Source organism: Cibotium barometz, chromosome 9, assembly GCF_041138505.1.
Source record: "Cibotium barometz isolate CiBa-2024 chromosome 9, ASM4113850v1, whole genome shotgun sequence".
In the NCBI taxonomy this organism is placed as follows: Eukaryota; Viridiplantae; Streptophyta; class Polypodiopsida; order Cyatheales; family Cibotiaceae; genus Cibotium; species Cibotium barometz.
The window spans coordinates 11,340,449-11,354,086 of record NC_141054.1 but is presented as its reverse complement, the minus strand read 5'-3'; the positions used below and the strand labels follow the sequence as shown (position 1 = coordinate 11,354,086).

General features: G+C 42.2%; 1 protein-coding gene across 1 annotated transcript; it reads right to left on the bottom strand.

Annotated features, from left to right (window-relative positions):
- Positions 1-3,222: 3,222 nt before the first annotated feature.
- On the bottom strand, positions 3,223-7,920 carry LOC147635266 (dolichyl-diphosphooligosaccharide--protein glycosyltransferase subunit 1B-like). Its single transcript, XM_086802493.1, has 10 exons — positions 7,643-7,920; positions 6,417-6,461; positions 5,678-6,312; positions 5,453-5,600; positions 5,165-5,344; positions 4,997-5,065; positions 4,771-4,860; positions 4,503-4,661; positions 4,161-4,388; positions 3,223-4,044 (listed from the first exon to the last, which is right to left on the bottom strand). The coding sequence occupies exons 1-10, from the start codon at positions 7,748-7,750 to the stop codon at positions 3,853-3,855; spliced, it is 1,854 nt and encodes a 617-aa protein (XP_086658619.1). The 5' UTR covers positions 7,751-7,920; the 3' UTR covers positions 3,223-3,852.
- Between the last annotated feature and the right edge of the window lie 5,718 nt (positions 7,921-13,638).

The window sequence follows — 13,638 nt, the reverse complement described above, 5'->3', positions numbered from 1 at the left end:
TCAAAAGACTTTTGTAATTAATATTTTTATGGACTAGATCTTTAAAAGACTAAAATTTATATTGTTGATCTTTCAAAGCTTGTTATTTATATGTAAGTAAGTTCTTGGTCCTTTACAAAGCTCATAGTAAGTTCATGGTCGTTTGCAAAGCTCGGACTACTTGTTCATTGCTCCAAAAAGCTCGGCAAAAAAAGCTCGCAAAAAAATCCCCCGTTCATCCTCATCGTTATGCATGAGTCTAGGCATAGATGGATCAATTTGTTTCAAATATTCAAAGATCTATACGAGGGATTCTTGCACCAACCATCCCTTTGCCAATGATTCCTTCTAGCATTTCCCTTTGCCTCACAAGTCCCTTCAAGGTTTTCATGAAGCGTTCAACAAAGAATATCCACCGGCTATGAACAATGCCACATATAGCCACCTCATCCACCAAATGTACTAGAAGGTGCAATTGAGTTGTGAGTATGCTTCTTGGAAAGCTTCTTCAATCATACACATCGCCTCAATTGAATCTGAATGAATCTCCTTTGCCACTATCCACCTACTGAACAAAGGAAAAAATGATAAATTAAAGAAGAATAGATAATTTCAAAGCTACACGTTGTTAGGCTAAAAAAATAAAATTAAAAAATTCATGTATATATGTTTTAGGAAGAGGGAAACGCCCAACCTAGCTCAAAAGGACTGCCTCGGGTGTGTGAGTTGTGGCTTGCTAGGATGTGTGTTATGCACCTTGCATTTTGACATTTTGTAAATATTTATAGCATAAATTCTTGTTGTGCTTGTGTATGATAGTTGGGAAGTGATGACATTAATCTGCTTTCTTTCCTTCACTTGACTTCAAAGGTCTCCACAGACAGATATTGGAAGCATCAAATGATAGGCCATTGGGGGGGAGGGTCACACTATGTGGTGGTGGCACGAATAAGCTAGGTTTTTTCTGGTAACCAAATGAAGGCATATGGATTTTCTCTTCTTGTAAAAGCACTACAACCAACTCATCATAAGTAAAAGGGTATTCGGACTACCCTTTATCATGAGCCGAAGTGTAGATAACCATGGTACGAATCCATTTAAGCTCTGAAAATAGTAAACATCAGTCCGAATAGACCTCATCAATACATGTCAGCTCTACTCCTCCTGAGATCTTTAATCCTTGTGAGAAATCATCCATTAAATTTTCCCCATTCATATACTGGAACTCTAACTGCTTATGCAAGTAGGCCACTCTTGCCTCATTTACGCATCTTGTAAAGCGCAACAAGCATATCCCAAGCATGCTTCACAATTTTACATGAGCAAATATGAGGAATAATGCTTCTTTTTACCGAAAGTGCCACTAATGCATGTACCTATGTATCCCTACCATTCCACCTGGCTTGTTCCATTGTGGGAGGTGCAGAGGCGGGTGTATGTCCGTCCAAAGTGCCTATGCTATGCTGTTGTGCTGGCGAGCTAAGGTGTGCCTCAATACTAACGACAATATTCCAAAGCCCTTTGGCAACCAATACATGGCACATCATATAAGACCACAAGTAGTTGGTCCCGTCAAGCTTATCCTCAACAGAAGCATCCAATACATCATAGCCTACCATTTGATCTGCAAATAACTAATCTTTCACAAAGAATGTAAATATCAACTACCTGTAGATACTGTGCCCATTGAATGCAACCAATATGGTTGCTAGTAGATCGTTGATGACAAAGAAAACATGCAAAGTGTATAAAAAATTGCATAGTGTAGTGTGGAAATGATACTTAACAAGAATGCAAAAAATCGATGATAATGTTGACAATATTGTTGAAGTTGTTGAAAATGAGCTCGAAGATCCCAAAACACGGCCAAAATGCTATGAAACATGAAAAACTTATGTTTACGTAATTTACAAAGTTTACCACACTATAAGGTATACCTTCTCCACATAAGAGGATAGCTTAATCTTAGACAATCAAAAGAGTAACTCCAAGAGAAAATGGCAAGGGGATGAGAGCCAAGAGAACCTACTCTGAGATCAGTTATTTGGAGTGTAGCAACACTCACAAATGCAACAACCAAGGAGAGAGAGAGAGAGATTAAAGCACAACATTCAACGTACATTGATAAGAATGAGTGAAGCACAAGTGAAGTGACATGACAAGGTCACTTACATACACTCGTAAGAGTGCATGATAAGGTCACTTACATACACTCGTAAGAGTGCATACATACACTTAACAAAAAAAAAACCTCCTAAAGAGGGAAAAAAATATCCCGATCCATGGAGAGCTAGAAACGAAAGAGGAAAAGAGAGAGGAGGGAGCTAGAGAGAGGAATAAAAGAAAGGAGGGACGAGAGAGAGAGAGAGAGAGAGTAGATGGAGAAAGAGAGAAATAAGGGGGAGAAAAAGAGGAAAAGGAGAGAGGAGAGATAGGGGGGGAAGAGAGAGAGAGAGAGAGAGAGAGAGAGAGACGAATGTAGGAGGTGCCATTTTGGGGGAAAGAGGCTAGGTCGGGCTAGGAGGGGGTCTGGGCTAGGCTAGGAGGAGAGGAGAAAAGAGAAAAGATAGGGGTAGTAAAGGGTAGAGATACTGATTGTCAAAAAAAGCTCACTCGATGCCCACTCCCCTCCCCATTACGAACCATGGACAATGACTATATGGGACCATATGTTCCACAATAGCACTTCAGTCATATTTGATGTAGCTATATACTCTCTCTCTCTCTCTCACTCACTCTCTCTCTCTTTCTCTCTCTGCCCACTAAGTACAGCTCTTTTGCTGTTGTCATGGGCAGGGCAGCAAAGACTTCCACTGCCATAGCAGGCTCTTTAATCTGGTCCCTCATAAATGTAAACCAGGTATGCTACAAAAATCATAACGGGATTAACGTATACAAACCCAAAATTTCAGCCGCTGACAAGTACAGGATGACCTGTGTAGGCTGCATTCAAACACTCCTAGTGGCAGGGCCTACAAACTCATTCAAACTTGGCCAGTTCAGACCACCTCAAATAAAAACTACGTAAGGTACATAATAGAAAGTTAAGCAGAAAAGCGTTATGGCATAGACATGGGGAGCACATTTCCCCTCGGAGAATGGGAAGCCATGCCAGCAGAACCCATTTTCCAGGTAGAGTATGTGCAACCCACATGCCATCTCGTGACATCATGGTGCACGGTGGGAAGGTAAGCTGACCCATCAGCATTACAGAGCAAACTGATGCGTCAGAATCTGGCACACATAATGAGGAAGAGTGGCTGAAATTTCAATTCCCATGAATCATGATCATGACCAGCGTAACAAGCCAGTGTAATAAAGACAATCCCAGCAACATGCACTGCAGAACTGATCAAGCTTACAAATCACCGTATCATACTATAAGGACATGCAACAATTTATATGCCCTTTTCACAAGATGGAGTCGAGCGAAGGGACAAAAAGTCACCAGCTGATCTGCCACCTTTCCTTAATACTCAAGTTGTTCAAACACTCATTCACTATGATATCTGCAACATTGCTGAAATTCCGGAAGGATCATAGACTTTTTTGAGCCTGAGTGCAAGCTTGATTAGATCCAGAGATGATGTAGAATTTCCTTTCTACATGATTAATTTCCTAAGAAAAGTAAAATTGTTCATCAGAATATAGCAAATCTGATACACAAACGCTTGTTCAACTGTGATAAATGTCTCAGAGATAGCTAAACTCAAGGAGTTCATTCATCCTCGCAGAATATAGCAAATCTGATACACGAACGCCTTGTTCGACTGTGATAAATGTCTCGGAGATTGCTAAACTCAAGGAGTTCGTTCTCCTCGGAGGTAGCTAAACTCAAGGATACTATGCAAAACATGCACCCAACTTCAGAGCTTAGAAATCATCAAGGCTCTGCAACATGTCATCTATCTCCTGCTTCAGCACCGAAATTCTCTGTTGATGAGGGGCTATGCGATTGTCGATCTCTTTGCTGGACAGCTTCCGCTCATATGACTCCACAACCACAGTGTGCTTCTGCAGCAGCTTCTCTTGCTTTTCCTTCTCCTTTGCAATCAGTAGCTCCACCTGCAAAAAATAAATAAATAAATAAACATGAAAGATAGGTCGATGCTGCAATGTATCTTCAAAAAGGAGAAGAATCCGGGGAGGGCGAATAACAAACATAAAGACAAGATTAACACCTTTGGTAAGATGTTTAACGATCGAGGGGATGACTGAAGGCTATCATGTATTGCTTTCAGATCCTTGGTGGTATCTTTAAGGGCATGATCAGCAGCTTTGCGAGCTGCCTTACAGCTCTGAATATCTCCTGTCCTTGCCAGGTCTCTCAATGAAGCTTCCAACTTCTCACTGACATTTACACGGCGGAGATTGAGCACATTTTGCAACTTCTGCACTGCATCCATTAGCTGCAGAACCCACATCAAACATAAGTTTCTGGCCGTCTTTCCAGCCTGCAAAACTCATATGATCATGGACTTAACATGCCCATACTGAGCAACTTAAACAAACCCAAAGATTACCTCTTCACGTTGAATGCGAGCCTGGTAGGAAACTGATGATTTCGATATGGAAAAATCAAAGTGAGCATAAGCAATGCAGGCAACAAAGAAGAGAAAGAAACCAGTCACCAGCATCAGTGGCTCAACCAGCATTGCAATCGTGTTGAACTTGAAGTGCACCTGTATGACCACAAAGCATCATTACATCTTCACTACACATGGGTAGACGGTACCAATGTTCATACAGAACAAGGAGCATTCGCCATTCAGACAAAGAAAACAAAGGAACCTCAAAGAACACATTGTGCTCCTGCACTACATTCTTCTTGGACAACACCACCACGGTCCTTCCAACACTGTCAAGATAGCTGTATTTAACCTGTCAGGTAAAAGAGGTTGAAAAAGCATTGTATAGAGCCAGATTGATGCAGAGTTTGCATTTTTTGTGAACAAAACATAGCTGGGATGTCTACTTCAAAAATGCTCAACAATACAAAAAACACTGCACAAACTACCTCATGCGATTGCTGTACACCAAAAGGAACCTGCACAGAGGGTTCCTTGGACCCTTCTGGTAGTACAACCTGCAAAAAAGCACCAAACTGGTAAACCTAAACCTCATCGTAAATGTAAAGGAAAGCAACCATGCATTGAATCAGAGTTTGCAAAAAAATTTGTGGCACCTTTACGACCAGGTTCTTGACAACAACATCGTGGAGAGGACACCCGAAGGGGAACTTGAGGTATCTTCTACCATCGGGCGCCGTGAAAACAAAGTCCTGTAATGGAACTCCATATCCAATCGTGAAAGTCACATGCCATCCCCCCAACAAAGGATACCTAGGCTCAAACTCCAGCTCTGTCTGCAGTACAATTCACGAGAACAAAAATGCACAGTAAGTTGGATAAATAGAAGGCCATTGGACAGAGACAAGAAGCACACAACTTATACAATCAATAAACAGTCTGACCTTGTCCTTGTCACTGCGCAGATGGGATGTGGACACATTGCCAATTTCATCTCTGTAATATACCAAATGTGCATGTGGAGGAAGCCGTGCCAGCAGCTGGCGAAGGGATGCCACTCCACTCATTGCCGGTCTAACCTGGTAGTCAAGCCTTCGTACACAAAAAGGCTTTGCTTAACAAAATGAGAGTCAAAACATGAGAAAAATTTTAAGGTATGTGGTGCAGACCTTGAGAAACCTCCCTTATGATGAGCTCCACCATGCATCAAGTGATAGTTTTCTGTTATGTAGATATTGCCCCAGTTGGAGATCTCTATCTCACGCTCCAACTCTTCAACGACAGCAAACGGCCTGTTGTTCTCATAGTGTACCTTTACAGGTAGAGAAGAAAACGCTGGAATATTCTCATACGGACCATACCTTAGTTCAGTATTCCCTAGCTTGACTGGGTCTACCTTGGTGTAAGACTCAACATGTGTACTTGGGAGCTTCAAAAGTGTTGCTTGCACCTTGATGGGATAAGGAGAGAGAACATAAGCACTGTCATGGTAAAGCACAAGCTGTGAATCTGCTTGGGAAATTTCTGCTGGGAAAGGCTTCAAGATGTGGGTGAAGACTGTATAGACTTCCACAGATGCTGATTCACCCGGCTTCAAATCCTTGTTCAATACAATAGAGAACAAAACCACGTCTTCTTCCGTGATCTCAGATTCGGCCAGCTTGATAGTCAAATTGATTGCTGATGCTTTATTCTTCCCCTTGCCTTCAGAGGTGGAAGCACCGATAAATGCCAGGCTATTTGCCTGATTAGAAGACAGTGCAAAAAGCACCTCTGAATCAGGAGTGGAGCCTCCGTTTTCAACCTGCACCCATGGTATGTAGTAGTCCAAAAAGGTCTATCAGCACAAGCAACTTATATTCCAAAGTAGCGACTGATAGAAAAGGTGACGTCCAGAATTTGACATACCTTCATGGATGTTATAGCCCTGACATTGTGGGAAGTCAAGTCAACCTGCACCCAAGAAAAAAAGCTTGCATTGCTTAATGCCAAAGAAAATAAGGCATACAATGTAGCAATCCCATTTCTGACCAAATGGTAAACCGTAGTGACATTTGATTGGACCCACTACCTTTCACAAGAGCATTAAAGCTATTTCCCAGTACTAGGCATGAGAAGGGTATGGTCATAGGAGAGGCACGTGCTGAACATAGTTGCCTCAACACTTCATGCTGATAATCAAACCCCATATATATGTTTAGGATAGTGACGTATGCATTCTTTAACACGTAACGCTAACTTTGCTGAAGATAAATAGAAAAGAGCATTTGATGATGTAGCATTGTGATCCATATTTTTTTCCCCTATATAAAATTTGCTTAAGTTTGAAATGATGCCATCTTCAATATGTATTGGTGTGTCGATAACTATGGATAAACTTCTAAGCTATAGTATGGACCAAAAGTAATGGCATCTCCACGATGCCCAACATAAAACTGATCTGCTCCCTCACAATAACACAATCTTAGAAGGTCTTTGATGTCAGCATAGGCCATCAACATGACCGTATCTACCACTTCCTCAGGTACCAAGGCATTGTAAAATGCCAACGTGCTCCCATTGGTTTAGTCTTCTTTCACATTTTTCATGCCATGAAAACAATCGTAACCATTTATCAACCAATTGTCTTGCAGAGCTTCTCTGCAGTATTTCTTTCGATCAAAATAAACTTCAAGGATTTGAAAGAAATATGATCCCTGAACTGTCACGTGCACACCTCGCATACTAGTGCCGGATGAAATCTTGGCTGTTCATCCCCTTGCCAATGTCGGGAAAAAACCCCTCCCCTGTTTTTTTCTCCACCAATCACGTGGCTGGAATGCTCAAGGTAACTTTTGGACCCATCAGCGATGTGGACCATTCTGGACAGAAAAGATGGTGCAATTCCGAGCCACCATTACAGACGGGAAAGGCCTCTTTTGTCATCAGAAAAACAGAACATGAACCCCAGAATGCGCAGACATGATCTAGCATGTCGGCAAATGATCCCAACTGTAAACGCTAAGGCGCTGTAAATCAGAAACCCTCAAAATTTAAACCCTAAATGGCTTGAACACACAAACAGGAGAGCTGCAGATTTAGACTAACAAGTCAATGAAGTAGATCTTAAGCAATATCGTGCAGATTCGGTGTACCTTGCGATCCACCTTGGAGAGAACGAGACCTGCATCCGCGTGAGTGAAAAAGAAGACCAGAAGCAACAGGGTAATGAGGGAAAATGCTCGAAGCTCCATCGCTGCCATAGCCGACCTGCACTCGACTCCCAAAACCCCTTGCCCCCTTATTTTACTTTACATGGAACCTTGCATTTGATCAGGTTAAACACTCGTTAAAGATCAACCTTAATAGGCTCATGCCACTTGGGATGAGAAACATATTATTACAACATTAAACTCAAATAGGGCACCAATGTAGGTGTATATGTAGGGTGTATATTCATAACTTTTTTTATGTGTATATTCATAACTTTTTGTATGTGTATGTATATTCACAACTTTTTGTAGGTGTATTAATTAAATACCACTACCGTAAATATACACCAATGTAGGTGTATATTCACAACTTTATGTATGTGTATATTCACAACTTTTTGTAGGTGTATAAAGTGGCATTTAATTAATACAACCTTAGTACATGAGTTCCCCCCACCCCTCCCTCTCCTCCTCCTCTCTCCCCTTACCTCTACTCGTTGAAAGAGCCCTTTGAGGCCTTTTATAGAGAATTGTGAGACCTTAAATAGAAAGGATATCTACCTATATCTAATCGAGTGTCGACCCTCCCCTCCACATGGCATTTTTTAAATGCTGAATGGGCCACCTTTGCACTACGGCGCGTCGCCTTCCTCTGTCATGCAGTCGGTGTAGGGCCACCCGGGATTCAGTTTATGTAGCACAATGATGGCATTGTTATGCTGCAGTCTAAATATATACAGAAGCTATTGAAGAGCTTTAATCTTGAAGACAGTAAACATGTGGCTACACCTATGGAGAGAGGTACTCAACTTAGTCTTCAAGATGCAGGAGACTCTTTTGATGCTAGTTTGTATCAGCAAGCTGTTGGATCCATTCTGTATGCATGCAACACGAGGCCAGATATACAGTATGCAATCTCACAGTTGAGCAAATTTATGCATAGCCCAGGTACGAAGCATTGGCAGGCTGTTAAGCAGGTTTTTCGCTATTTACAGGGCACTCAGTATTTTGGATTATTTTATCCAAAAGGGAGTGAGTCACAGTTGCATGCTTTTACTGATTCAGATTAGGCTGGATATTATGACACACGAGTGTCCACTAGTGGGTTTTGCTTTCGCCTTGGTGATTCATGTATATCATGGCTCAGCAAGAAGCAGCCTATAGTGGCCACTTCCAGCTGTGAAGCTAAGTACGAGGTAACTTTTACAGCTACAGTTGAGTGTGTGTGGCTCAGACGTCTTATGGGGGCTGATTTGGGTGTTGACTCGTCTAGCACTACGATTTCCCCACTGACAGCCAGAGCGCATTAGCAGTTGCGAGGAACCCACTGTTTCATGCTCGCACTACGTACATTGAGGTGCATTACCACTTTGTCAGGGAAAGACTCTCTACAACAGAGATTAGAACACTCGTCTAGCACTACGATTTCCACTGACAGCCAGAGCGCATTAGCAGTTGCGAGGAACCCACTGTTTCATGCTCGCACTACGTACATTGAGGTGCATTACCACTATGTCAGGGAAAGACTCTCTACAACAGAGATTAGCTTGGTCTATGTGCCTACACATGACAACATGGCAGATTTGTTCACGAAGGCTCTTCCTTGTGAAAAGTTTGAAGCTTTTCGTAAAGCTTTGGGCTTATTGCCTTTTCAGGATTGATCGGCCATACCCTGTACATGTTCACATCATCACTCCAGGGGGGATTTGCAGCATTATATGGTAGTGATGTGTGTGAACACACTTAGGACTGCCAGGGTACTTTTTCCCTCACTAGGAGATTTTTTCCCCTGTGCGTATGTACACCCTCTTATTTACTCATTTTGGGGTGTGTACTTATCTTTTGTATCTGGTACACATTTGTTTATTCTAATCTAGTGAGTTTGTGTGCTCTCAAGCTTCTCTATCTTGTGTGTGTGCATTGTTGCAACCCTAACCTTAATTCCAATAGTAAGCGCTCCTCTGCCAAGGTTTGGCTACTGTGGAGTTGCTGGTTGACATGCTCGAGAACTTGTTGGTGGCTTACCAGCATCTGATCCATTTCCTTTGTTTTGGCACTTATAGCCTCATGGAGGTCTCTTAGCTTTTCTACATGTGCTTTGTTCACCTGTTCTCGTTCTGTTTGGAGGCTATTCACCTTTTATTCCAAAGCAGCAATTTCTTCCTTGAGCTCATCGATTTGGCTAGTTTACCCCTCTTCTTTGACTTGAAATGTGGCGTGTGCGTCCCTCAGTTTTTGTGTGTGCTGCACCTCTTTCTCTTTGGTGTGTGCCACCTCCTTTTGAAGCTGTTCCTTTGCTTGATCTAATTGAGCTTTGAGCTCCTCATTCTCCTTGGTTGTTCTGACAATTGTCTTGCTCAACAGTCGATTGTGAGCTTCCATGGTTGTCAACCTTGCTTCCTATTCTTTGGCAGTCTTTAAACTTTTAATGATGACCTCCTTGTGTGTGGCGTCGGTTGCAGCTAATTGGTCTTTGAGAGCTTGCACTTAGTCTATTTTGTCTTTGATCATCTTCCATAATTCCGCGTGTCTGTCATGTAGTAAAGGAGTGGTTAGGAGGTGACAATGCCAACCGCGTTGTTCCTATGTCCATATAGATGAGCTAGTAGAGGCTAAGTTGTCTGCTTCATGAAACCAGAGCTATAGCAGCTTGTCAAGAATTTCCATGCTCTCTTCAAGGAATGTACCCGCATCCCTGGGCGTATCCACATAGTCTAAGAAGGACCTTGCATCCTGGATGTTTTCGGAGTCCAGTATTCTTCTCTTGCTGGGGCTAGGACTTTCTTCGTTCCTTTTGCACTTGTCAGCTTCGTGGTCTTGTTCCTCTTGAGCAGCTTTTAGATGTGTTGATGTGGCTTCTTTGTTCTACATATGTTCGTGGTCTTGTTCCTCTTGAGCTTCTTTTAGATGTGTTGATGTGGCTTCTTTTAGATGTGTTGATGTGGCTTCTTTGTTCTCCTTTCCTACATATGTTTGTGGCAATTGCTGCTCCTCCTGTTCTTGTGGCGCACCTATTTCAGGAGGTGAGCAGATTCGAGAGTACTGGATCATGTAGAGGTGATAGGTTTTTGAAAACCAAAGTTGTTGGACTGGAAATGGGTGTTGGGAGTATTGATTCTAGAACTTCTGTTTTCGAGGGTAACTTTTCTGTGAAGCTTATGCTCTCAATTCCCAATTCTGGGTCAAGGGTGGTGGTTACCTTTAATGGTTCTTGTTGTTTTGCCAAAGCTACATAATATGATGCAATATCCTTTGCGACCTCTTCTTCCACGCACTTTGTTTCCACTTCCACTTGTTGTACGCTACCTCTCATCTTTTTTGGTTTTTGCGGCTTCTTACCTTTCTTGACTCCTTTGGCTATTTCCTTTATAATCTCTTTGGTATCTTTATGGACAACTTGTCCTTGTTGCAAGTCTGCTCTGAGGTGTGCAAGATCCTCCATGACCCCTTGTTGCGGCTGGGTGTGTGATATATCATGTTCCTGGGGGCCTTGGGATATGGGGATGCTGCCGGCATGGCTAAGTATCTTGGTTAGGATGTAAGGGTTGTACACCTTTGATTGGTGGGACTTGAGGTAGTGCTCCATTTCTTTGTGGATGAACCAAGCCCAGTCCTCTGCCTTCTCCTCATGCACCTTTGTTATTCTGTGAAGAGGTATTCAGTTGTACTTGTCCAGTTTTACCTGCATGATCATTGACATGGCTCGGCAGGCTCTTTCATCTACCTCTTCCCTGATGTTATCATATTCAGTACCATTGGAATTGTATGAAATTTTATTCAACATATCTTCCATTGTCATCTGATATCGATGTGATGAATATGTGATGGAATGGAAGGTGGCAATTGATGTGTACTTGTTCTGTGGATCCATCTGGCTTTGTGATCGTCCCCCTTTTGGTATTTTTGTAGGATTTGAGAAACTCTGCACATAGTGATTGATTGAATATGCAGGGGAGTATCTCTGCCATCTTGCCTAGCCCCACCTTTTCCAGCTTATACTGGACATCTATGTCTTCCAAGATCTTTAGGCACTCTAGGCTGTGGTATTGGAAAAGAATCTTGCCCTGATCGGTTTAGATGTCCTCCTGTAGCATGGAGCCTTTGAGATCTTTGGCATAAGGGCCCAGATATGTGAGTTTGGTGCCTCGTTGTCCTCTCTTCTTTTTTGCAGCCGGTGATCTTATGGCGCTGGGTGGCTTGAGTTACAGCCGGTGATCCCTTCGAACTCTAGGTCAAAGTCTTCGATTGTAGCCATCTATAATATTAGTAAGAGATCATCAATCCCGCTGACTGGTAGGAGCTCTTGGTGCATGATGGAAAGAGTGTCAATATGGTGAGCAACATAGACAGTGTTGTGTTGTGGGGAATTAGAAGATATATGACGTAAATTAGTAGTTAGTTCGTGAATTGGTAGAATGTAGTTTAGGTCATGAAATTGTCATTATGTGAAGTAGCAGAATGTAGTTCACGTCGTGAAAGTTTTTTGCATGAAATTGTTAGTCTATGAAACTATTAATGCGTGAAAGAGTTATTCCGTGAAACTGTTAAAGTGTGAAAGAGTTAATGTGTGAAATTGTCAATGCGTGAAGTAAGCCGTGAAACAACAGAATGTTGTACACAGCGTGAACTGTCAGTGCATGAAGTAGTTAATGCACGAAAGAGGAAAGGTAATTTATTTATGCTCTAGCCGTCGGCTCGACAGCTACCTTAATTGGGCATGCCATGTGGCCATAGACAATTCGCTAGATGTATTTGACCATTTCACGGCGTGAAATGGATTGAAGAATTTCATGACGTGAAACACTCCGAAGCATTTCATGACGTGAAATGGCCTAAAGTGTTTCACGACATGAAAAGTGTGTGCTCCCTTATGCATGTAATGGTGATACCCTAGGGAGTCCTATATGCTCAAACATTATAAAGTCGAAGAATATGCATTTAGAGGAGTAGAATTGAGCATGTGAAATGCATGAACCCGTTTCACGGTGTGAAATGGGGTCGACATTTCACAGTGTGAATGCTTAATTATTTACCTTGTACCCCCACTGAAAATTCAAGTGATTAACTTGGTATCTAGGTACTCTTTGTCACCCTCCCTCTTTCTTATTGCCATGGGAACCAAGTTGGTACTTTGAAGCTTGTGGGTATGTGTTGTTGTAGACGTTTTAGTTTTGAGTGAGAACTCCTTAGTTTCCCTTCCACCCAGTGGAGAAGTACATCTACCAAATCTTCATGAACCTATTGTGTTTCCTATGCATGTGGTCAATAACTTAGTTCTGCTTGATCTTTTTTTGGGGTGACGTTAGGGGTGTTACACTCCCTTGTTTACTTGGGTGAATGGCTTTCTTCCTCCAGACCAATTTTGGTGCTATTGTCACAATGTTGATCTTGCTTGTGCCTATGGCTTTCTTCTGTTCTTTTAGAGGTAAAGGCCACACTGGATCTTGTGTTGTCCTTTGGTACCCATACTTTTGTCGTTCCTTGATAGTAGCCCTAAGTTACTAGTGTCTTTCCTTACCCACCTCTTTTGAATGCCAAGTGGTGTTTGGGCGTGCTTGGGTTGATGCTGTTTCTCCCTAGTTTGATTCCCTTGGCTCTTGCATGGATCTTTATTTCTCTATCCTAACACCCATGAGGTGTTGTCATTATCATAGTATCCTTGGGCTTGAAGTTGGGATTTGGGAACCCATTGTTGTCTTACTAGATACATATAGTGCTTTTTTGTGGTCCTCTTGAGTGGTGATGCTCGTTTGAGGCAGAGGCCTGTTCTATGGATTCTTTTGTTTTGCTTGGCGTTGCAGCTCCATGTTGCATGTAATTTCCTACTTTCCCTTATTTAAGGGACTCCATAATGGGATTGTCATGGTTTCATTTGCCATCATTGAGTTGTATTGTTCATCTTTCCCATTGGATGTTACAGTTACTGGCGCAAATCCAAG

Bases quoted from the DNA above. Each gene is read 5' to 3' on its own strand.
- LOC147635266 (XM_086802493.1), bottom strand. From the start codon at position 7,750: ATGGCAGCGATGGAGCTTCGAGCATTTTCCCTCATTACCCTGTTGCTT. The intron at 5,345-5,452 runs GTCAGACTGTTT...ATTGTACTGCAG, and splicing joins TGCGCAGTGACAAGGACAAG to ACAGAGCTGGAGTTTGAGCC. The intron at 4,045-4,160 runs GTGTTAATCTTG...TATTTTTTGCAG, and splicing joins CGTTAAACATCTTACCAAAG to GTGGAGCTACTGATTGCAAA.